General features: G+C 38.0%; 1 protein-coding gene across 15 annotated transcripts in view; it reads left to right on the forward strand.

Moving 5' to 3' along the window:
* Window positions 1-25,667, forward strand: part of SCMH1 (Scm polycomb group protein homolog 1) — a 200,415-nt gene that overhangs the window by 78,449 nt on the left and 96,299 nt on the right. For 14 of the 15 annotated variants that reach the window (XM_033421987.2, XM_033421981.2, XM_033421989.2 and 11 more), the window contains one exon: window positions 17,273-17,361. In XM_033421987.2, the coding sequence (XP_033277878.1) occupies window positions 17,273-17,361 (89 nt within the window). Of the gene's footprint in view, window positions 1-10,794; window positions 10,841-17,272; window positions 17,362-25,667 lie in introns of all 15 variants that reach the window. The other variant, XM_049706811.1, reaches the window with a different exon arrangement.

The following is a 25,667-nucleotide window of genomic DNA, read 5'->3' on the forward strand; positions in this document are numbered from 1 at the left end:
CCACTGTATTTTTCTCCTCAAGATCAGATTCACCTTTTTTTGACTCAATATACCTGAATGATTTAGCCCATCTCATCAGTTACTACTAATCACTATTGCAGTGAGTCTCAACAGAGGATAGAGAGAGATGGGTTATAGGCTATGTTCCCTTAGGAGGCTGTGCTAAATTAAATGAACATTAGAGGACAGTATCATTTGAAAGACCTCCCCAGGTGGTTATTTAACATTTTCCTCCATTAAAAAAAATTATTTGTAATGTAAACTTTCAAATGTATACAAAAGTAGGAAAAATAGCACAATGAATGTCCATGTATCCCTTATCCTTGATAGTCGATCTTGTTTTCTTTGTACCTATACACGCTCCCTGCCTGCTCCTGCCCAATTGCCTAAACATAGTATTTTATTGTTAAATATTTAGTATGTATCTTTCATAGTTAATATTTTAAAAGCATAATCATAATAACATTATCACATGTAAATAATAATTCCTTAATATCAACGAATATTTACTCAATGTTTAAATTTTCCCTACTGTCTATCTGTCTGTCTGTCTCCCTCTTTCTCTCTCTCTTTATTCCATTTTCTCTGAATCAGGATCCACATAAAATCAACATATTGCAGTTGGTTGATATGTCCCTTAAGTCTCTTTTAGTCTATGGGTTCTTCTTCTGTCTCTTATTTTTTCTTGCAATTTATTTGTTGAAAAACCTGAGTCATTTGTCTTTAAATTTTCCCACAATTAGATTTTGCTGATTGTATCTCTGTGGTATCATTTAACATGTTTCTCTGTCCTCTCTTTCTAGAAATTGGTAACTAGATCCAGAGGCTTGATCAGGTTAAGTTTCAATTTTTTCATAAGAATATTTCATAGGTGGTGGTCTTTATTAGGAAGCATATATGGTCTGGTTGTCTCTCATTTTATAATGTAGCAGCCATTACTGCTTGTGGTCTAGAGCAGGGGTTGACAGATTTTCTTAAAGAGTCAGATAGTAAATATTTCAGGCTTATGGGCCATACCTTCTCCGTTGTAACTAGTCAGCTTTGTCCTTGTAATGTGAAAGCAGCCATAGATGATACATAAACAAATGGGCAAGGATGTGCTCCAATAAAGCTTTATTTACAAAAACAGGTGGCCAGCCTTCTGGCTATAGTTTGCTGACCCCTGATTTAGACCCATCACTTCATTATGGTTGCAAAATGGGAAATTTTAATATTATCATTCGGTCCACATAAATTAAATGGAACATGTCTATTAAAATAAACTTTCATCAACTATTTGGTTATCCTAAAGTACAGTTCATGCAGGAAAGACAGTTTAAATGCTTGACTCTTTTCTTTATTTACCAATTTTCAAAATAATAAATTGGATTACCATCATCCTCCAAAATTATTTATGGATAGTGTTATTGTTGTTGTTGTTGTTGTTGTTCAGTATCATAAACTCAAAGATTCATATATAGCTGATGTGTTTCACTCCATTACACTAACTGTCCTTATTGATTCTTGAATTATCCCATCTTTGGCGTCATATATATATAAATCATTCTTAAAGTGAAATCTATAAAACAGTATATTCAGAGAAATCCCCTTCACCTTATCCCTTTCTTCTGCTTTAGGGTAACCACTTTCTTTTAATTTAATGGTTTATACTCCATTTTTTAAAAAATAAGCAAATATATCCGTGTGAGTGTGTGTGTGTACATACATACATATGTATTCCCTGTCTTCTTATGTAAATGACAGCATATTATACATACTTTCCTCAATCTTACTTTTTTCATTTAGCAATATATCCTAAAGATGACTTCTTAGTTGTATGAAGATGTTCCTCATTCCTTTTTGTAGCTGCATAGTACCGTAAGATTCTCAACCTGCTTTATGAATCACTGTTTAGAAGCATCTTGATAGGCTATTAAAAAATGTAAGTTCCCAGGGATAATGGTGACCATCTAAATCGAAATCTTTCCATAAATTCTCCAGAAACATACAGATCAAAAAGGAAAGAAAACCAAACCACCCATAACTCATGCCTAAACATAACCAGGAGTCAAGAATACCACAGATAGGAATGTAAATTGATATAGCCACTATGGAGAACAGTATGGAGGTTCCTTAAAAAACTAAAAATAGAACTACTATACAACCCAGCAATCCCACTACTGGGCATATACCCTGAGAAAACCATAATTCAAAATGAGTCATGTACCACAATGTTTATTGCAGTTGTATTTTCAATAGCCAGGACATGGAAGCAACCTAAGTGTCCATCGACAGATGAATGGATAAAGAAGATGTGGCACATATATACAATGGAATATTACTTAGCCATAAAAAGGGCTTTTTCCGTTTCATAAAAAGAAACGAAATTGAGTTATTTGCAGTGAGGTGGATAGACCTAGAGTCTGTCATACAGAGTGAAGTCAGAAAGAGAAAAACAAATACCATATGCTAACACATATATATGGAATCTAAAAGAAAAAAAATGGTCATGAAGAACCTAGGGGCAGGGTGGGAATAAAGACGCAGACCTACTAGAGAATGGACTTGAGGACACAGGGAGGGGAAAGGGTAAGCTGGGACGAAGTGAGAGAGTGGCATGGACATATATACACTACCAAATGTAAAACCGATAGGTAGTGGGAAGCAACCGCATAGCACAGGGAGATCAGCTCGGTGCTTTGTGACCACCTAGAGGGGCGGGATAGGGAGGGTGAGAGGGAGGGAGACGCAAGAGGGAGGGGATATGGGGATATATATATATACGTATAGCTGATTCACTTTGTTATAAAGCAGAAACTAACATACCATAGTAAAGCAATTATACTCCAATAAAGATGTTAAAAAAAAAAAAAGAATACCACAGATTTCAGTAACATGTTGTCTACATGTTCAGATATAAAGATCTGAAACCACTAGAGCTAGTACCCACCCCATACCAGAATGAAGAGTTTTATGTAGGTAGAAACTGCATTAAAAAGGGAGAGGGCAATGGGAGCCTGACACAGCCAAAATCACCCCCAGAAAAAGACAGTCCCATCCAGAGTGGGAAATACTGAAAGAGAGCTAAGAGCTACTTGATTAGAGCCTTGGCTACTGGAGAATCAGAAGAAAGAGAGTGAATTAAAAGAGTGAGGGACGAGAGATAGCAGTCTTGGGAAGACAACTACCTTTGTGGGAGAGGTAGCTATAATATTGAAGGAAAAGAAGGAAACCATGGGTAGTGATTTAGAGTTATGCAGGAACAAAAGAGAATCATAAAATCGAAAGACATACAAACCTTCCCATCCCATCCCAAATAGGCTCATCTACTAAAGAAACTGCATTTCACTATGCCAACAGAAAACTCATGACCCAAGATCCCTGCCAAAATGGAACATCCTGTTTTTTGTAAGCCCGGGAAAATATAAGACATTTCAAAGGATTAGGAAACAGCAGTCAACATCTATAAAAAGCTTCTACGTGAAGAAAAACAGAAATAGAGGATAAAACTATTTTAACTATTGAAAATTCTACAGCCAAAATCAGTGAGTAGCCAGAGGAAAACTGTTGTACAATAACCCATCTCAAATAAGTATTGACAGATATGAAAAAATACCTTGGATCAAAAATTGTAAGTCAGACTAGAAATGCACAATAGACAGGAAGATGTGAAAATAGAATTGTTCAAACTCAAGAAAAAAATTGAAAGAAAAATAATCTCAGTTGAAGACTCAATTCCAGGGTACCCACTGGGACAGTAGATTCAACTGGAAATATAATAAGGGACATTGAGAAGAGAAATAAAAATAAATATTAGAGAAGGTTTAAAAGTATCAGAAAGTAACTGTTAGATATAGAACATAACAAAGATCCAATGTGTATATGTATGTGTACATATATATTTGGAGTCCCTGAAGAAGATAAACAGAATTAATACTTAAAATTGTAATATAAGAAAATTTTCCAAAAATTAAGGAACACCTAAACCTTCATATTGAAAGGGCCTACCTTATTCCTGGAAAAATTGATCTAGATTGGTCAACTCTAAGACATATTCTAGTACAACTGTTATACTCTAAGAATAAAGAAAAATTCATCTAAGCCTCCAGCAACAAGGCCAAATTACTCACAAGGGAAAGAAAGTCAGGTTTGCATCATACTTCTCAACAGCAAAATACAAAGCAAGACTAAGTGGAGCAGCATTTTTAAGAAATTCAAGGAAAGAAAATGAAAAGACAGGTTTTATATCTAGACAAGCTGTTTTTTCAAGTCCTGAGATTATACTGAAAGAGTTTTCAGCATGCAAGAACTCAGGAAATACTGTGACCCCAAGCCTTTCCTAAGGAATCAATTATGGAAAGAGGTCCATCCAAACAACAGGTGATCAATCTAAGACAAAAACAAAGGTAGGGACAAGAGTAGAATAGTATGGTATCAGTCTGGGTCCAGTGAAGAAAGAGAACCCACACAGCAGTTTAAACACAGAAAGGTTAATATACATGTTAACTATAACAGAGGATTGGAGTGAGGGATTGGCTAGTCAAAAGGCAAGAGAACTCTAAAGAATATAAGAAGAGCAGACGTAAGGAGAAGCCACGACACTGGGGCAGAGATAGAGCTCCCAAGGAAGAGCCTCCCTTCTCCCATCTCAGGGCTGAGATGTAGACCTTGTTGGAGGGGGCACAGCTGTGGCTCACTGGATGAGAGAGATCACTGTGGTGCCACAGCAGTGGAACTTGCTAGAACTCTGTCCTCCAGGGTGCTGAGAAAGCTGTTCATGGAGAGGTGTGTCTCTGGAGAAACTCTTCTACAGAACCACTTAAGATGGGGAGGGTGGTGCTGCTACGGGCTGCCCTGTGCTCCCGGACCTGGGCCATAGGGAAGATGGGGTGCTGCAGGAGCCTGCCCAGCCAACACGATGCAGCCAGAAAGCAAGCCCCTTTCCTCCTGTCGTATCTATAGATGGGGTCCTGGGTATCACTTAAAACTGATAAACCAAATAGTAGAAGCCTAAGTGAGGAAATAAGGGAATTAAGGACATTATAACATATGTTAGTATAAAGGTAACTACTAAAACAAAATTCCAGAACTTCCTAAATACCAAAGGAACAAAAAGATCAAGAAACAGATGACACAAAGAGATGAACTAAATATGGAGAACGCAGTAAATAAAGCATAATGTGACAGAGTTGAGACCAAATGTGTAATTTATATTAATAAATGTAAATGGTTTAAACTCACCTATTAAAAGAAAAATATTTCAGATTGGTGCTCAAAGTCAAACCCAACTTTATACTCTGTACAGGAGACATACCTAAAGTAGAGTGAGTCAGAACAGCTAAAAATAAAAGGATGATCAAGGATATATGAAGGAACTTCAAACAATATAATAGCAGAGGTTACAATTCTGTTATTAGACGTAGTAGAATTAATAAAAATAGAAATTATGGTAGATGCAAGGAGACATAGACAAACACATTAATAGGAGAATTAACACACCTCTCTCAAGACAAGACAGGCCAAGAGGACAAAAAAAGTAAAGGGTTGAAGACTTTAATGAATAAGATAGATCATATGTGTGTGTGTGTATATATGTATGCATATCAAACTTTATACCCTGGTAAATGCCCTTCCACCTTGAAATTTAAAACTCTTTAAACAACTTTTGTTTGAAAAATGGAAATATAAACCAAAATTTTAAAATTCCTAAAACATAATGATAATAAACATCACATCAGAATTTTGAGATATAATTAAAGCAGTGGTTGGAAGAAAATTTATAGCCTTAAATACCTGGCATAAAGAAAAATGAAAGGATAAATATTACGAATTTAAATTCCCAATTAAAACAGCTAGAAAAAGTTACACTCCAAAGCAAATACAAAGGAGAAATAAGTAGAAGAAAAAATAAAGATAGAAAGAGATTAATGTGGTAGAAAATAGAAAAGCAGTAAATCAAAATACTGTGTCTTTGGAGAAAACCTCAACAAAATAACAAACCACTAGTTAGCCTAATAAAGAAAAAAAAAGAAGCAGCGCAGATATACAAAAGTAGAAATGACAAAGGCGGGGAATAGCCCTATGTAAACTAGGAAAGCTAGATGAAATAAGAAAATACTGTTTGTCAAAATTGACCCTAGGAGCATCACATATGTTTTCAAAGCACTTACATCAAAGTACTGCATGCAGATTATTTTAGAGGGAAATCCTACAAAACCTTGAAGACCAGATAATCTCAATGCTACTTAGGTGTTGTACGTCAGTGATACCCAACGGAACTTTCTGTGATGGTGGAAATGTTTTATGTCTTTGCTGTCCAGTATGGTAGTCACCAACCACATGTGTCTGTAGAGCACTTGAAATGTGTCTACCGCAACTAAAGAATTGAATATTTAATTTTATTTTAATTATAATTTAAAGTTGAAAATCTATGTGGTTGGTGGCTACCATACTAGACAGTACACTTCTAGATCATAGAAAAAGGAAAATATCCAAATTCTTTTATGAAGCAGGTAGAACTTGGATACTTAAACCTGATTTAAACACACACACACGTGCACACACACACACACAGCCTCGTGTGAATATTATTACAAAACACCTAAATAAAATATTAGGAATTAGAGTTCAACATATTTACAACAATAATTCATCAAGACAAAGTAGTATTTTTTTTCTGGGAATGAAAAGAATATTTAACTTCAGAAATATCATTAATGGACTTCACCATATTAAAATAGCTAAGGAAGAAAGTCATATGAACTTCAGCAAAAATCAGCACACTACTGAGGACTCACATTTCTCGATTTCAAAACTTACTACAAAGCAACAGTACTCAAGACATTGTGGTACTGGCATAAATTGAACATAGACTTATAGATAAGAGGATTAGATTTGAGAGTCCAGAAATAAACCCATACATTTATGCTCGGTTGGTTTTCAACAAGGGTGCCAAGATAAGTCAGTAGGGGTTTTCAACAGCTGGCACAGGGACAACTGGATATCTACATACAAAAGAATGGAGTTGGACCCCACCTCCACACCATATACAAAAATTGACTCCAAGTGGATAATAGACCTAAATGTAAGAGCTAAGACTATAAAACTCTTAGAAGAAAACATGGGAGTAAATCTTCATGACCTTGGATTAGGCAGTGGTTTCTTAGATATGGCACCAAAAGCACAAACAACAGAAGAAAAACTAGATAGATGGGCTTCAAAATTAAAAGCTTTTGTGCTTCCAAAGACACTATCAAGAAAGTGAAAAGACAGCCCACACGATGGGAGAAAATAGGCAAATCCAAAAGGGCAGAGAGTAGGTTAGTGGTTTCCAGGGATTGGGTTGAAGGGACAATGCGGGGTGGCAGCTAATAGATATGGGTTTTCTTTTTGGAGGAGTGATGAAAATGTTCTAAAATTAGATAGAATGATGTTTCATAACTCTAAAAACCACTGAATCGGATATTTAAAAGTATGAATTGAGTTACATCTCACTAAAGCTATTATTTTTTCAAAATCACATGTCCGATTCAACAAATAGTGTTGGGAAAACTGGATATCCACATGCAAAAGAATGAAGTTGGACCTTTACCTTACACCATTATACAATAACTAACTCAAAATGGATCAACAACCTAAATGTAGGAGCTAAAACTGTAAAACTCTTAGAAGAAAACATAGGGGAAAAGCTTCATGATGTTGGAATTGGCAGTGATTTTTGGATACGACACCAAAAGCACAGGCAACAACAAAAAAAATAGTTAAATTTGACTGCATCAAAATTTAAAATTTTGTTTATCAAAGGACACTTTTAACGGAGTGAAAAGGGAACTCATGGAATGGGAGAAAATATTTGCGAATCATATATCTGGTAAGGGGTTAATATCCAAAATATATTTTTTAAAACTCCTTCAGTTGAACAACAGCAAATAAACAACGTGATTAAAAAATAGGCAAAGGACTTGAATAGACATTTCTCTAAAGAAGATATACACGTGGCCAGTAAGCACATGAAAAAATGCTCAGCATCAGTAATCATTTAGGGAAGTACAAATCAAAAACACAATGAGATAATACTTCACACCCATTAGGATGGCTATTATCAAATAAATAGAAAATAACAAGGGTTGGTGAGGATGTGGAGAAATTGGAACCATGTGTATTGTGTATTGGGAATGTAAAGTGGTACAGCCACTAAGGAAAACAATATGTTTCCTCAAAGAAGTTAAAAACAGAATTACATGTGATCTAGCAATTCCACTTCAGGGTAGATAGGCAAAAGAATAGAAAGCAGGGACTAAAGGAGATATTGGGATACCTATATTTAGCAGCATTATTCACAATATCCAGAAGGTCAAAACAACCCAAGTGTCCATTGACAGAAGAATGGATAAATAAAATGTGGTATATACACACAGTGGAATATTATTCAGCTTTAAAAAGTAAGGAGATTCTGACACATGCTACAATGTGGATGAATCTTAAAGATATTATGCTATTATAAATGAAATAAGCCAGTCACAAAATGACAAATGCTGTATGATTCCACTTATACAAGGTACCGAATATAGGCAAATTCATAGCGACAGAAAATAGAATGGCGGTTGCAAGGAGCTGGGAAAGGGGAGAGGGGAATGGGGAGTTACTGTTTAATGGGCAGAGTTTCATTTGGGGAAGATGAAAAAGTTCTGGAGATGGATGGTGGTAATGGTTACACATTGATGTGAATGTACTTAATGCCATTTACTTTTGAGAAAGAAGGGGAAATATACATGTATACACACACATGCACATATATATAGTGTACATGAACTTACATATATTTTGTATACTTAGTTTTATAAAAAGAAACACAGGACTGTTAAAACCAGAAAATAATGGAAAGGTTCCCTATTGGGAGTGTCTGGGAATAGGGTGGAAAGCATAGAAACGAGAGTGAGACATCTCTAAAAATACCCTTTTATATTCTTTTGACTTTTGAATTATATAAATGTCTTACTTAATACATAAAATTAAACCAAAAACAAACAGATGAACAAGCCATATCCTAAAATTGACTATAAACAGAAACAAACTGAACTCTGTATCAAATGGATATCATAACCACATTGAAAAAAGAGTTCAAACAACTTGAACACAGAACCTTCACATTACACCCGCAATGGGACATATTTCAAAGGAAAATGGAACTGCAAAGAAATTCTGACTTTTTCTTAATGATGTTAGCGGTTTTGCCCTAATAATCTGAAACTATTTTGCATGTATTGAAGATAGAGCAAATGAGTAAATAAGATACAAGTATGGGATGGAAAAGATGAAGAACCCTTGCAGTGTAGGATTTGAATTGGAGGTATGTTATGAACTCTTAACTTAAAATAGGTATATAAGTATATATTAATATGTATTAAAATATACATAAATATATATTAATATAATACTTATTCACTTAGAATATATATGTATGTATATGTATATATTCTAAGGTAATACATGTATATGTATATGTATGTATATATATGTATATATTCCAAGCTCTATTGAAAAGACCTGGAAACAATGACTCCTCAGTAGCAATGGGAGCATCTTGATTTGATTTCTCATTCTCCGCTAAATCCCATTCTCCGCTAAAAGGAATCATGGCTCCTTGGAGCAATGGCTGATTCCAAGACTGAGCAACAGAGAAAATGTAAGGTGAGTCTGGAAGATCTTATTATGCCAGAAAGCAAAGAAGTCTCAAAGATTGATGGGTACATATCAGAGGGATACAGGAGCCAGTTTAAAGGGACTCTGACTAGCCAACATTGGAAAAATATGACCATCAAAGAGAATAATAAAAATAGAAGAACAATAATAATAGCCTCATGGGTCCCTAGTGATACACAGGAAAAAAATTAAAGTTGCAGAGAAAGTTCTTCTTTACAGAATATCAGCTAACAAATATAAAGAATGATAGAAAATTATCATTTCGGCAACCACCATTTAAATGGATTCAGACCAAGATAATCAATGAATGCTAAAACAAAGAAAAGAAAAGCTTATTGGAGAATAGGATATTCACACAGTCTCAAAGTTTCTCCCCACTGATTATTAATTACAAGGGGAAATTACAATGAAGAAATCTGTCAGTCATTTCTTAATAAGTGATCAAATTCAGTATCATTAATAATTAGACACACTGACATTATTTACTGCTTGAAGCAATGAAATGAGAAGTACTCAATATCCCTTGTGTAGTATCGTTGCCAAAATTGTTTAGCATGAATGTAATCATAAGGAAACAATCAGAAAACATCCAAATTGTGGGACGTTCTATAAAACAGGCCAAACTCTTCAAAAGTAACAATTTCATGAAAAACAAAAGGCAACTGGACTATCCTAGATGAAAGGAGACTAAAGAAACTTGACAACCAAATGCAATATGTCATCCGTGATGTATTTTAAAAATTAAACACCTATAAAGATTTGGGGACAGCTGAAGATGTTTTTAATTAAATGTATTGGATATGATAATATTGCAGTTCTAAAGGAGAATGTCCTTGTTCTGAGGACAAATATCTTGACGTATGTAGAGGTGAAGTCTATATCATGATGTCTCTAACTTTCACATAGTTCAGAGGAAAAAGTGTGTGTAGATACATGGAAAGCAATTGTGGTGAAGTGTTATTAGTTGCTGAATTTAGGTGAAGGGTACATAGTTTGCTCTTGTATTGTTTTTTGCTACTTTTCTCTGGGTTTAAAATTTTTCAAGATAAAAAGTTTAAAATAATTTATGTATATGATTATACATATATATGTGTGTGTGTTCATGTTCCCCAGGCCTCCTCTGGACTTCTCCCCAGAGTTGCTGAATCAGAATTTCTAGGTAATGGGGCTTGGGATTCTGCATGGTAAAATGGCTCTCCCGAGACTCTTAACACAGTTGGTCTGTATTTGGGAAGCATTGCTCCAAAGAGCATTCTTCTCCATTAAAATCTTGTGTGGTTTGTGTGTGTGTGTATGTGTGTGTGTTCTGTTCACACAGGAACATTGGTTACTACTTTGCAGAGTCCTCCAGAAAAAAGGTGAAAAGGTAGAATGATTCTCAGGTGATGTCAACCTTTTCCTCGTATCCCCTTGTTTTACTGGTCCATTCTATACTTAGACTGAGGTTATTTCTTCTAAACAGGGCTATCTGGATCACTAATTCTCAAACATGGCTGACAGTTAGAATCACCTAGAGAGCTCTCAGAAATTTCAGTGCCTAGGCCTTACCTCAGATCAATTAAATCTGAATTTCTGGGAGTGGGATGATGTATTCTTTAATGCTCCCCAGGTGATTTCAGTGTCCAAGTTTGAGAGTCCCTAGGCTAGAGCAAAGCTGGCCTCTGGTGAGGCCTCTAGCCAAGTGTGTCAGGATCCCAGTATAAACTGCCTACTCAGCAAACTTAGTCACGTGCCCTGATGTCTATGTGGGACATTGACTTGAAAGGAACCCTCTTATGTTCCTGACACTGATCAGTCTTCTCTTATGCTAAATAGCTTCCAGGGCCTGTCAGTAAAAAGGGGGATTTTAAAAGATGCGTATCCCATTTATGGTTATGGAAATTTGAACTCTGTTTATAAAAATTTGGGAGGGGGGATGAAATTTTAGAGAGAAGTAACTTTAACTATGGTATCTTAAATACTCATTTTACACAGGTAATTTTAAAAATATTCGCCAAACTCTCTTCTCTGCAAGGCCCCTGACATTGAGTAATGCCAGACCCATCTATACGTACACCTATCTCAAGACTAGTCATAACCCCACCCCCAGTGAAATAAATCTGAATTAACTTGTGTTTGAGTGTGTATATAAGAGCGGAGCATTGAAGTGGTGACAGCATCCTGGCCGAAGCAAAAGGAATTCTAACAGTCCTTCCCAAATACAACCTGACTGAACATACACTTCTTCCTCAGGGAAGACAGTTTGTTCAGCACCTCTCTTCCAGTTCTCGTTTCTGTCCCTCTTGGGGTAAAATTTAGATAGCCCACCCAACCTCAGTTTGGAAGCACTGCTTTAGTTCAGTGTCATCATCTGACAAATACAGAAATAGGGAAAGGGAAGTTAGTTGTCCAAAGTTGTACAGTGAATTGGTGGCATGTTTCTGTACATGTATTTGTATGTGTACATGTATGTAAAGCTCCTCTGGGAGGAGAGAATGATTTGGGGATCATCTTGACAGCCATAGAGTCTAATAACTTCATAAAGCTTGGAATTACTATATAGGACAATGGCAGGGTAAGGAGTAGGGCACATTCATGTGCTTCCTCGTATGAGTGCTGTTCTGTTACCTGCCACCAGAGGGCATGAACTATGATTAGATTCTAGACCTGCTGATCTACATTGAAGTTCAGAGCTTGCTCAGACCACTGTTAGTTCAAACAAACGAACCCTAACCTATTCAGTAGTCCCACAGTCTTAGAAGCATATGAAAGATCTTTGTGACTGGTTGTTTATAAATATTTTAAAAAGAAATCTTAGCTAAGCACAGAACACTTGCAGCATGCCTGGGTTTAGAATTGGAGACCTGGTTTTATAATATTAGCCCAGGCACTTACTAGTTTAGTTGTGTGGCCAATGGTAAGTTGCTTTATCTTGACTTTTAACCGTGAATTTCAGTTGCCTCACCAGCCACATCATTAATAAACTTTGCCACACATGGTTGAGGATTAAATGGGGTAACATGATAAAGCATTTATCAATTCCTGGCACCCGTTTCATAAGTGGAGATTTTTCCTTTGTTCAGTAAAACTCTCATGGAGCTCATATTCTGGTTGGAAAAGACATACACATTACATGGAAAAAAGAAAGAAAATTTAGGCAGTGATAAAAGGTAAGGATAATAAGAAGGGAGCAGGATCTAGGAGGCTATTTTAGGTAGGGTAGTCAAGGCATGCCTCTCTGAGGAGGTGATATTTCAGCAAAGAACTATCAAAGATTTGAGAAAAGTGAAGGGTGTTTGAGGCAGAGGGACACAGCTTGGTGTGCTTGGGAAACAGAAAGACCAGTGAATGAAAGGCAGGGGGGTGGCAGGAGATGAGTTACAAGAAGTAAGCAAGTTCCGTATCATGTAAGTTTTGTTAAATACATAAAGACTGCAGATTTATTTTGTGTTATAGGATGTAAGCATAAGAGTGATGTGATCTGATTTATAGTTTTAAAAACATAACCATATCATTCTGGTTGCTGTGTGGAGAATAGACAGTAGGGAGGCAAAAGTAGAAGCAGAGAGAAGGGTTAGAAGGCTGTTTTAGTAGTCTGGGCAAAGTTTGGCTGTCACTTAGGTTAGGGTGTTAGTGGGCAGAAATACAGAATGGTAAGGAACGGTTCAGTTTAGGGTATATTAGATGTAAGAACCATCAACACTTGCTGATTAATTGTATTTGAGAGACAATAGAAAGGGAGGAACCAAGAGTGACTTCTAGGCTTTTTGGTCTCAGCACTTGGGTTTAAATAAGTGGTTCCATTAACTGAGATGAGATGACTGGAGGAAAGGGGGTAGTAAAATCAAGAGTTCTGTTTTAGATTTACTCATTTTGAGATCTCTTGGCATCCAAGTAGAGTTATAGAATAAGGCAGTTGAAAATATGAGCATGAAACTCAGGACAGAGGTTTGGGTTAGAGATATAAATTGGCAGTCATCGTTGATGGGAAAAAAGTGGGGACCAAGAAGAGAGAACCAGTGGCCAGACACTGAGGTACTCCCACTTTAGAGGTTAGGATTTCTTACCCACCTGGCCTTTTCCTTGCAAGCCATTGTTTAATTTGAGGAGACCCTCAAATTATTGTTTTTACTCTTCTCTTCCTTTTTGCACAAATTTACAACTCCAGTTCTTTTACCAAGAGAGACAGCATGGTAGCACTGAGTGATTAAATATTTGAAGACATTAATGTGCTGATTAATAATGAAGGCTCTGGAGACAGAGGAATTCGGTTTAAATCCTGCCTCTGCTATTTACTAGCTTAGCGACCTTGGATATTTTACTTAATTTCTCTAATCTCAGTCTTTTCATCTATAATAATCAAAATAAAAGCCAGCATTCATTTAACACTTGTCATATACTAGGCATCGTTTTAAGTGCTTCGCATGTATTAACCTATTTTAACCCTTAGAACAACCCATTGAAGTAGTTACTATTCTTACCCATTTTATTGTTGAGGAAATGAAAGCCAGAGAGAGGTCTTATAATTTGCCAAACATCACACACCAGGTAAGTAGCAGAGCTAGATTTGAATCTAGGGAGCCTGGCTCCAAAACCAGTGCTACTTTTCTCTTATCAAATTCACAGAGTTGTAGAAGTGATTAAATGAGATAACCCACTTAAAAGTGCTTAGCACATGGAGGCTGGCAAATAATATGAGCGTAATGAATGTTTTCTTATGGAGGCAGCATAGCATAGTGAAAGAGAATCAGATGGAAAGTCCTGGGGCTCCAGCCTGACTACAGGAACAACTTACGTGATCATGAACAAGTTTCTTAGCCTCTCTGGACTTCAGTTTTGTCATCTACAATATAAAACCTTCATACTATATGGCCTCTGAAATCCCTTTCAGTGTTTAAACATTCTATCTATGACTCCCCAGGACAGATTGTGAATACATCTGAATTTGGTAGGGGAATAAGGTACTCAGTAATTCCTTGGGTTGACAACATTTCTACTTTGCCCTTCTACTCTTGAAGAAACTTGCTAGGAGACAGTGAAACGTAGTTAAGAACCATACGGTTTGGAGTAAGACTGTCATGTAGTGGAATCTGTTTCTACCACTTACTACCTTGGACAAGCTACTTCTCCTGAGTTTCTCTTTCATCATCTGCAAACTAGGGGTAATGATAGTGCACACCTCATGGCATTATTTGAAATATCCTGTGAGAAAGCGCCTGTAAAGTATTTAATACATGATAAGCATTGAATACATATTAACTATTATAATATTATTATAAGGGTTTCCAGAGCTGAGAGGATTTCTTTTTCCCTCAAGTACCAGATGAGATAGAAGCCTCTCAGTAACCCACTTCTAAAGAATTGAACTGGGAATTACATGGTGAGGCACTCTCGTTGTTGGGAACTGAGGGCATGAATCAGAATTTTCTAACTGTGCAGTCATTCCTCCCCGCTCCCCTCTTATATGAAGGTGTAGGGAGCATTTCTCTAGAGCAGCTTTGCCTTATCTGTAGGTGTAGTGAATCATTCATGGCAAATCTGCACTAGATTTGGCTTGCTTCAACCCTTCCCTGACCTAAAGAGAGTTGTTTTACTCACACACAAACCAGACCTGAATTTCTGGAGAAATTTGTTTGTCTGTTTGTTTGTACCGTGGTCAAAGGAAGAGTAGTAGTCAAGACTCTTTTGGAGTGTAAAACCCCAACCCAGACCAGGTTAGAGGAGGGCAATAGGAGGAGGCAGGAATTAGTGACTCATGTAACTGCGAAGCCCAAGACCTGGTGCTGAGTGTGTCTGGACACAGGGTTTTAAACACTCTCATGTCTCCATCTCCTGCTCTACATTGGCCTTATTCTCAGTTATGTTCTCCATTTTAGCAGTGCCAAATCTACAAACTTACTTATAACCATGATCTCAGAGAAAGAAAAGCTCTCTCCAACATGCACATCATATCAGAAAACAGTTGATCCAACTTGGGACATACATATACACTTTTGGTCTAGGGGAATCTGATGCTTTTAAATAGCATTATTTTGCATTCCATGGCCAGGTAGGTAGAGCCCAGTGTAGACATCCCCACCAAATCACATAAAATTAGAGTTTTTTTGTCTTTTGGGGGTTTTTTTTTACAGAAGGAAAAAGAGCTAGGCAAGCAAAAAAGAAGTGGTAGCAGTTTGACAGGACTGTGTGAATTGCTATCCCCATTGTTTATGAATGAGCTATCCCAAGAAGTCTCCTGACCCTGGGAAACCTCACTTGGTAGCCTAGCCAGCTTTGAGACTAAAAGTTTAAATCATGTGGGGGTGGTACCTCTCTTATTTACATTTTCTTCTCTCTTCTCACATCCTCCCCTTTAATTTAATTATAGTTCTTAACTAATACTTTATCCCAAAAGCTGATCCTTCCTTTTTCATTTCACATGCACATTGATAATTTAGTGTAGTAAAGAGTGTGGGCTCAACAGTCAGATTGCCTGGATTTCAATCCTGTCTTTGTCATTTGCTCACTTTGAAATCTCAAGCAGTTTACTTTATACTTCTTTCCTCATCTATAAAATGAAGATAATTTCTCCCCTACTGGGTTGTCTTGAGGATTAAATTAGATAGTCGGTAGAAGGTGCCTGGCACAGTATCTAGCACACAGTGAAGTACTCAGTAATATCAGATACTGTTGTTGTTGCTGTTTCTCTGCAGCTTTGGTTCAGCCTATCTGTTCTTTGTCAGGAATGGGAAAGCTGAGGTAGATTGGGAGACTATCAGAAAGCACTAGATTGTGGTATCTCAGGACAGAGGGTTGAAGCCAAATTGAAGGAAGCACTTGGAGCTCTAATTGGAAGACTTAATTATGATAATGATCTTATTTTTACAGTTTGTTAATTAAATGGTATATTCTTATTGACTTGTCATTGCAGAATGACAATGGACAATCAACATCCCTAGGCTTCTTTTCACTCTTTTGGAAAATGAGGGTTTTTTTGATAAGATGATCCCTTCCATTTTCATCAATGCCTGATCCTTCGTTAAGTAAAAATGAATATCAAAAAGTGTTTTGTACTCTGTGTATGTGTGTATGTGTGTGAGAGAGAGGGAAAGAGAGACAGAGAGCGAGAAAGTGAGAGCAAAAGTGAGAGTGTGTTTACATTGAGATAAACCAAAAAGATTTACTTGTATATTGGATTTATCAGACATATCTGGTTTCTTCTTAAGAGATTATTATATCCCTGTTCACACTCTATGGTCTAGATCATTTCTAAGTGTTTGTTATTCCTATCACAAATCTATTTTGTATTTTTCAAGGAAGCTTTTTAGGCATGATATTTGTTGTGTAATACTTGTTTTGGCTTCAGGAAACTTGGTTGGGGACTTTACTCCACTACTTACTTTGCAACATTACCTTGGGCAAGTTACATTCCCTCTTATATGCCTCATTTCCTCATCTGTCTAATGAGGTATTTCTTCTACTTAACCTTTAAGTCCTTCCCTAACCATCTGTGATTCTATAACTATCACAGCATAGGTTGTGGCAGGCGTAGCTGGATTCCAAAGGGAAAACTTGATATAGCAATTCCCTTTGAGACGTATTTTTTATCTGTTGCCCATTATGTTTGCTGCAGGATTTCGGCTGAACGCTTCCTCTTGGCCCATGTTCCTTTTGAAGACGCTAAATGGAGCAGAGATGGCTCCCATCAGGATTTTCCACAAGGTACAGTGTCCCTCAGCTATCACCAGCTCCAAATTGCTTAAGGTCAAATGCTTACATTCTTTCAATTACTGAGCCTCTGATGTCTACATTATATATGTGGCCTGAGGATGCCTTCTCAGAAACTAGTTCAGCAGAAGGATTTTTTAAGTACCTTAAAAAGCCGCAATTATCCCCAGAGAAATATTAGACTGATAAATTAGGATTTCTGCGTTTTGGGTCCTAGCTCTGCCAATAGTAAGTTTTGACCTCATCTGTTAAGTGGGATTCTGTCTACCTCATAGGGTTTTAAGAAGTTAAACATTTTTTTTTATTAGTAAAACATATAAAGTGTAGTATAAATCTAAAGGAGCTATTCTTACTATAGATCATGCAGTTCCATAAGGTCCATATTCTAAACAGAGAGAAAGGAAGGAGACTATTTTTTGAGTGCCTACAGTATGTTTGGAGTTTATCCACACTCTCTCATTTAAATACCCACAGTTAACTTTATGAAGCAAGAGTTATTATTTTGATTTAGTAGTTAAGGAAACAAATACTTTTGAATAAGGAGCTTGCCCAAGGTCGCATGACTAGTAAGTGGTGGAACAGGGATCCAAAACCTGTATTCAGTCTTGCTGATTTCTCGAGGGATGAAGCAATCAGTCTGCTCTTAGTTGATCTTTAATGAAGTTAAAGTTACTGTAAAGGTGACTGAATTGGGGTTGCCTATGTTGCCATTTAAGTCTAAACCCTGAGAGTACCCTGGTTCCCAGAATACAGTATACTGGACAACTTGAAACCCTTCCACTGCAGAATACCTAAAAATCAAGGGGGTAAGGGGCCAACAAGTATTCTTTTAAAGGCTTTGCTGACCTTACTAGAAAGTAAGATAACTCCAAGGCCAAAATGAGGAAGGAAAAGCAGAGTGTTAGGTGTACTGAACCTGCAGGTGCCGTAAGGGGCTTTGCGAGTCTTACTTTCCAAGGACCTTGTCTTTTAACAACCACAGTAGGATAGAAGTTGAGGCCTTGGGCCCATGCAAAGCAGAAGAATGTACCTGGGACTGCCACATAAAAAATCAGATTGGATCCCTCAAATGTTTACTCCTTAGTGAAAAGACTATTGCATTGATGAGGAAGAGTCTCTGCCTGGGCCATGGGTAGGGATAGGAAGTGAGTCATCTCTTCTGATAAGACAGTCTTTCCCCATGGAAGTCCAGGGTTCAGATATAGTGCCTGTGTTGTTTCAGAACTCCAGAATTGTATGGGATATTTCTGAGTGCCTGGCAGAAGCAAACCCAAAACCTCTCTAGAGGGTTTGGTTGTTTTCAACCCAGATGTCATAGAAGTCCCAAAAATGAAGTACCACTGAAGATCAGTTCAGTTCAGTTCATAATTACAGAGCCCGCAAAACTCACAAAGCAAATCCTGCATGATGAGACTTCAGTAGACAACAAACAGTAAGACTCTAACCTCAAGCACTTTCAGATAATAGAAATATCAGATAGAGATTATAAATTAAGTATTTGAAAATGAGTAAGGAATGAAAAGAAGGAATTTAAAGACGAGAAAAGTACAAACCTCTATTTTTTTAAAGACAAAGTTGAAAAAACAACAAATTGACTATCTAGAAATGAAACTTAACCATTAAAAGTTTTAAATCTTAGGTAGGCGTATAAGCAATTTAGACCTAGATAGAGAAGAAAGAATTGAAAGACACGTGTAAGGACTTTCCCTAGAGTGCAGTACAGAGAGATAAAGAGATGGAAAATACATTAAAGAGAAAAGACAAAGAGAATACTATTAGAAGGTCCAGTATATGCTGAACATGAACTCTAGAGAGATTAATTAGAAAGAATAAAGAAAAGTCAGTATTTGAAAAGATAATGACAGAATTTTCCAGAGTGTGTAATAAAGACAAATATATACCTTAAAACATCATGGTATAACTAAAGTCAAAAGAAAAGATCTGAGCAAAGTAATCACACAGAATACAGTCATCCTCTGTGAGGGATGGTTCTGCACCTTTGGGGGACTGGTTCGAGGACCCCCTGAATATGAAAATCCACACATACGCAACTCCCTTATATAAAATGGCATAGTACAGTCAGCCCTCCATATCCACAGCTTCCATGTCCATGTGGACTGAACCTTCAAAAGGATTACAGTTAGGCTGACAGCACATTTCTTGACAGCAGCAGTACAAGCCAAAAGGTAACAGAATAATATCTTCAAAGAACTAAGAAAAAATAGTTGTCCACCTAGAATTTTATATCTACTTATACTATTATTTCAGAATGAATGTAAAATCAAGACATTTTCAGCAAACTAATACAAACAGATACTAATATATCTGCTGAAAGAACAATTGAACAGTATATTTCAGGAAGAAGATAACTGGGGACTTCAATCCACCTGCCAGTGCAGGGGACATGGGTTCAATCCCTGGTCCAGGAAGATCCCACATGCTGGGGAGCAACTAAGCCCGTGTGCCACAACTACTGAGCCCACGTGCCACAACTAATGAAGCCCACACACCTAGAGCCCATGCTTCGCAACAAGAGAAGCCACCACAATGAGAAGCCCATGCATCACAACGAAGAGTAGCCCCCACTCGACTCAACTAGAGAAAGCCCGCACGCAGCAACGAAGACCCAGCGCAGCCATAAATAAATAAATAAAAGATAATTGAACTGGAAAGTAAGAATGAGATGCAAAGAGTACTGCTGAAGAAAGATGGTTTAACATGTGAGTAAAACTAATCAACCATTGCCTATAACTGTATAAACCAGTTATACTAGCAGAAGTGATCAGTTGGCAGTATAACAATGTGGAACTAAATTGTCAAACACCTATTAACTCAGGAGTAGGTTAAATATTCTGAGGCTCTTGTATTGTTTAAAGATGAGCTTTAGACTTAATTATGTCAACTATACAGTTATGATCTGAAGGGGATCCACCAAAAGACTAAATATAGAATGGTTAACGTATGAATTGGGGACTTCCCTGGTGGCACAGTGGTTAAGAATCTGCCTGCCAGGGGAGCTTCAAAAAGGCAAAAGAGTAAGACGTGGAGATCACCTTCCTCCCCACAAATACATCAGAAATACATGTACATGTGAAACAACTCCTACAGAGCACCTACTGAACGCTGGCAGAAGACCTCAGACCTCCCAAAAGGCAAGAAACTCCCCCACGTACCTGGGTAGGGCAAAAGAAAAAAGAAGAAACAGAAACAAAAGAATAGGGACGGGACCTGCACCAGTGGGAGGGAGCTGTGAAGGAGGAAAGGTTTCCACACACTAGAAGCCCCTTCATGGGCGGAGACTGTGGGTGGCGGAGGGGGGAAGCTTCGGAGCCACGGAGGAGAGCGCAGCAACAGGGGTGCAGAGGGCAAAGGGGAGAGGTTCCCGCACAGAGGATTGGTGCCGACCAACACTCACCATCCCGAGAGGCTTGTCAGCTGACCCGCCGGGACAGGCGGGGGCTGGGAGCTGAGGCTCCAGCTTCAGTGGATCCCAGGGAGAGGACTGGGATTGGTTGCGTGAACACAGCCTGAAGGGGCTAGTGCGCCACAGCTAGCCGGTAGGGAGTCTGGGAAAAAGTCTGGAGCTGCCGAAGAGGCAAGAGACTTTTTCTTGCCTCTTTGTTTCCTGATGCGCGAGGAGAGGGGATTAAGAACGCTGCTTAAAGGAGCTCCAGAGACGGGGGTGAGCCGTGGCTGTCAGCACGGACCCCAGAGACGGGCATGAGACGCTAAGGCTGCTGCTGCCGCCACCAAGAAGCCTGTGTGTGAGCACAGGTCACTATCCACCTCTTCCCTCCCGGGAACCTGTGCAGCCCACCACTGCCAGGGTCCTGTGATCCAGGGACAACTTCCCTGGGAGAACACACGGCTGGTGTGTTCTCATGCTGGTGCAATGTCATGCCGGCCTCTGCTGCCGCAGGCTCACCCCATGTTCCATACCTCTCCCTCCCCCTGGCCTGAGTGAGCCAGAGCCCCCAGATCAGCTGCTCCTTTAACCCTGTCCTGTCTGAGCGAAGAACAGACACCCTCAGGCAACTTACACACAGAGGCGGGTTCAGATCCAAAGCTGAGCCCCAGGAGCTGTGTGAACAAAGAAGAGAAAGGGAAATCTCTCCCAGCAGCCTCAGGAGCAGCAGATTAAATCTCCACAATCAACTTGATGTACCCTGCAACTGTGGAATACCTGAATAGACAACGAATCATCCCAAATTGAGGAGGTGAACTTTGGGAGCAACAATATATATTTTTTTTTTCCCTTTTTCTCATTTTGTGAGTGTGTATGGGTATGCTTCTGTGTGTGATTTTGTATAGCTTTGCTTTTACCATTTATCCTAGGGTTCTGTCTGTCCATTTTTGTTTGTTTGGTTTTAGTATAGTTTTTAGCACTTGTTATCATTGGTGGATTTGTTTTTTGGTTCGGTTGCTCTCTTCTTTGTTTCTTTTTTTTAAATACTTTTCTCAAAAATTTTTAAAATTATTTTTTATTTTAATAACTTTATTTTATTTTACTTTATTTTATTTTATCTTCTTCTTTCTTTGTTTTCTGCCTTTTATTCTGAGCTGTGTGGATGACAGGCTCTTGGTGCTCCAGCCAGGCGTCAGGGCTGTGCCTCTGAGGTGGGAGAGCCAAGTTCAGGACACTGGTCCACAAGAGACCTCCCAGCTCCACATAATATCATTCGGTGAGAGCTCTCCCAGAGGTCTCTATCTCAACGCCAAGACCCAGCTCCACTCAATGACCAGCAAGCTACAGTGCTGGACACCCTATGCCAGACAACTGGCAAGACAGGAACACAGCTCCACCCATTAGCAGAGAGGCTGTCTAAAATCATAATAAGGCCACAGACACCCCAGGACACACCACCAGATGTGGACCTGCCCACCAGAAAGAACATCCAGCCTCATCCACCAGAACACAGGCACTAGTCCCCTCCACCAGGAAGCCTACACAACCCACTGAACCAACCTTAGCCACTGGGGGACAGACACAAAAAACAACGGGAACTACGAACCTGCAGCCTGCGAAAAGGAGACCCCAAACACAGTAAGTTAAGCAAAATGAGAAGACAGAGAAACACACAGCAGATGAAGGAGCAAGGCAAAAACCCACCAGACCTAACAAATGAAGAGAAAATAGGCAGTCTACCTGAAAAAGAATTCAGAAAAATGATAGTAAAGATGATCCAAAATCTTGGAAGTAGAATGGAGAGAATACACGAAACGTTTAACAAGGACCTAGAAGAACTAAAGAGCAAACAGACAGTGATGAACAACACAATAAATGAAATTGAAAATTCTCTAGAAGGGATCAATAACAGAATAACTGAAGCAGAAGAACGGATAAGTGACCTGGAAGATAAAATAGTGGAAATAACTACTGCAGAGCAGAATAAAGATGAAGAAAGAAAAGAATTGAGGACAGTCTCAGACACCTCTGGGACAACATTAAACGCACCAACATTCGAATCATAGGGGTCCAAGAAGAAGGAGAGAAAAAGAAAGGGACTGAGAAAATATTTGAAGAGATTATACTTGAAAAATTCCCTAATATGGGAAAGGAAATAGTTAATCAAGTCCAGGAAGCACAGAGTCCCATACAGGATAAATCCAAGGAGAAACACGTCAAGACACGTATTAATCAAACTGTCAAAAATTAAATACAAAGAAAACATATTAAAAGCAGCAAGGGAAAAACAACAAGTAACACACAAGGGAATCCCCGTAAGGTTAACAGCTGATCTTTCAGCAGAAACTCTGCAGGCCAGAAGGGAATGGCAGGACATATTTAAAGTGATGAAGGGGAAAAACCTACAACCAAGATTACTCTACCCAGCAAGGATCTCAGTCAGATTTGACAGAGAAATTAAAACCTTTACAGACAAGCAAAAGCTAAGAGAATTCAGTCCTACCAAACCAGCTTTACAGCAAATGCTAAAGGACTTCTCTAGGCAGGAAACACAAGAGAAGGAAAGGACCTACAATAACAAACCCAAAACAATTAAGAAAATGGTAATAGGAACATACATATCAATAATTACCTTAAATGTAAATGGATTAAATGCTCCAACCAAAAGACATAGACTGGCTTGAATGGATACAAAAGCAACACCCATATATATGCTGTCTACAAGAGACCCACTTCAGACCTAGGGACACATACAGACTGAAAGTGAGGGGATGGAAAAAGATATTCCATGCAAATGGAAAGCAAAGGGAAGCTGGAGTAGCGATTCTCATATCAGACAAAATAGACTTTAAAACAAAGACTATTACAAGAGAAACAGATGGACACTACATAATGATCAAGGGATCAATCCAAGAAGAAGTATAACAATTGTAAATATGCACCCAACATAGGAGCACCACAATACATAAGGCAAATATTAGCAGCCATAAAAGGGGAAATTGACAGTAACACAATCATAGTAGGGGACTTTAGCACCCAACTTTCACCAATGGACAGATCATCCAAAATGAAAATAAATAAGGAAACACAAGCTTTAAATGATACATTAATTAAACACGATGGACTTAATTGATATTTGTAGGACATTCCATCCAAAAACAACAGAATACACATTTTTCTCAAGTGCTCATGGAACATTCTCCAGGATAGATCATATCTTGGATCACAAATCTACCTTGGTAAATTTAAGAAAATTGAAATCATATCAAGTATCTTTTACAACCACAACGCTATGAGACTACGTATCAATTACAGGAAAAGATCTGTAAAAAATACAAACACATGGAGACTAAACAATACACTACTTAATAACTAAGCGATCACTGAAGAAATCAAAGAGGAAATCCAAAAATACCTAGAAAAAAATGACAATGGAGACATGACACCCCAAAACCAATGAGATGCAGCAAAAGCAGTTCTAAGAGGGAAGTTTATAGCAATACAATCCTACCTTAAGAAACAGGAAACATTTCAAATAAACAACCTAACCTTGCACCTAAAGCAATTAGAGAAAGAAGAACAAAAATCCCCCAGATTTAGCAGAAGGAAAGAAATCATAAAGATCAGATGAGAAATAAATGAAAATGAAATGAAGGAAACTATAGCAAAGAACAATAAAACTAAAACCTGGTTCTTTGAGAAGATAAACAAAATTGACAAACCATCAGCCAGACTCATCAAGAAAAAAACAGAGAAGACTCAAATCGTTAGAATTAGAAATGAAAAAGGAGAAGTAACAACTGACACTGCAGAAGTACAAAAGATCATGAGAGATTACTACAAGCAACTCTATGCCAATAAAATGGACAACCTGGAAGAAACGGACAAATTCTTAGAAATGCACAACCTGCCAACACTGAACCAGGAAGAAATAGAAAATATGAACAGACCAATCACAAGCACTGAATTTGAAACTGTGATTAAAAAATCTTGCAACAAACAAAAGCCCAGGACCAGATGGCTTCACAGGCGAATTCTATCAAACATTTAGACAACAGCTAACACCTATCCTTCTCAAACTCTTCCAAAATATAGCAGAGGGAGGAACACTCCCAAACTCATTCTATGAGGCCACCATCATCCTGATACCAAAACCAGACAAAGATGTCACAAAAAAAGGAAACTACAGGCCAGTATCACTGAGGAAGATAGATGCAGAAATCCTCAACAAAATACTAGCAAACAGAATCCAACAGCACATTAAAAGGATCATACACCATGATCAAGTGGGATTGATCCCAGGAATGCAAGGATTCTTCAATATACACAAATCAATCAATGTGACACACCATATTAACAAATTGAAGGAGAAAAACCATATGATCATCTCAATAGATGCAGAGAAAGCTTTCGACAAAATTCAACACCCATTTATGATAAAAACCCTGCAGAAAGTAGGCATAGAGGGAACTTTCCTCAACATAATAAAGGCCATATATGACAAACCCACAGCCAACATCGTCCTCAATGGTGAAAAACTGAAAGCATTTCCACTAAGATCAGGAACAGGACAAGGTTGCCCACTCTCACCACTCTTATTCAACATAGTTTTGGAAGTTCTAGTCAAAGCAATCAGAGAAGAAAAGCAAATAAAAGGAATCCAAATTGGAAAAGAAGAAGTAAAGCTGTCACTGTTTGCAGATGACATTATATTATACATAGAGAGTCCTAAAGATGCTACCAGAAAACTACTAGAGCTAATCAATGAATTTGGTAAAGTAACAGGATACAAAACTAATGCACAGAAATCTCTTGCATTCCTATACACTAATGATGAAAAATCTGCAAGTGAAATTAAGAAAACACTCCCATTTACCATTGCAACAAAAAGAAT

The sequence above is a fragment of the Orcinus orca genome, chromosome 1 (genome assembly GCF_937001465.1).
Source record: "Orcinus orca chromosome 1, mOrcOrc1.1, whole genome shotgun sequence".
Classification (NCBI taxonomy): domain Eukaryota; kingdom Metazoa; phylum Chordata; class Mammalia; order Artiodactyla; family Delphinidae; genus Orcinus; species Orcinus orca.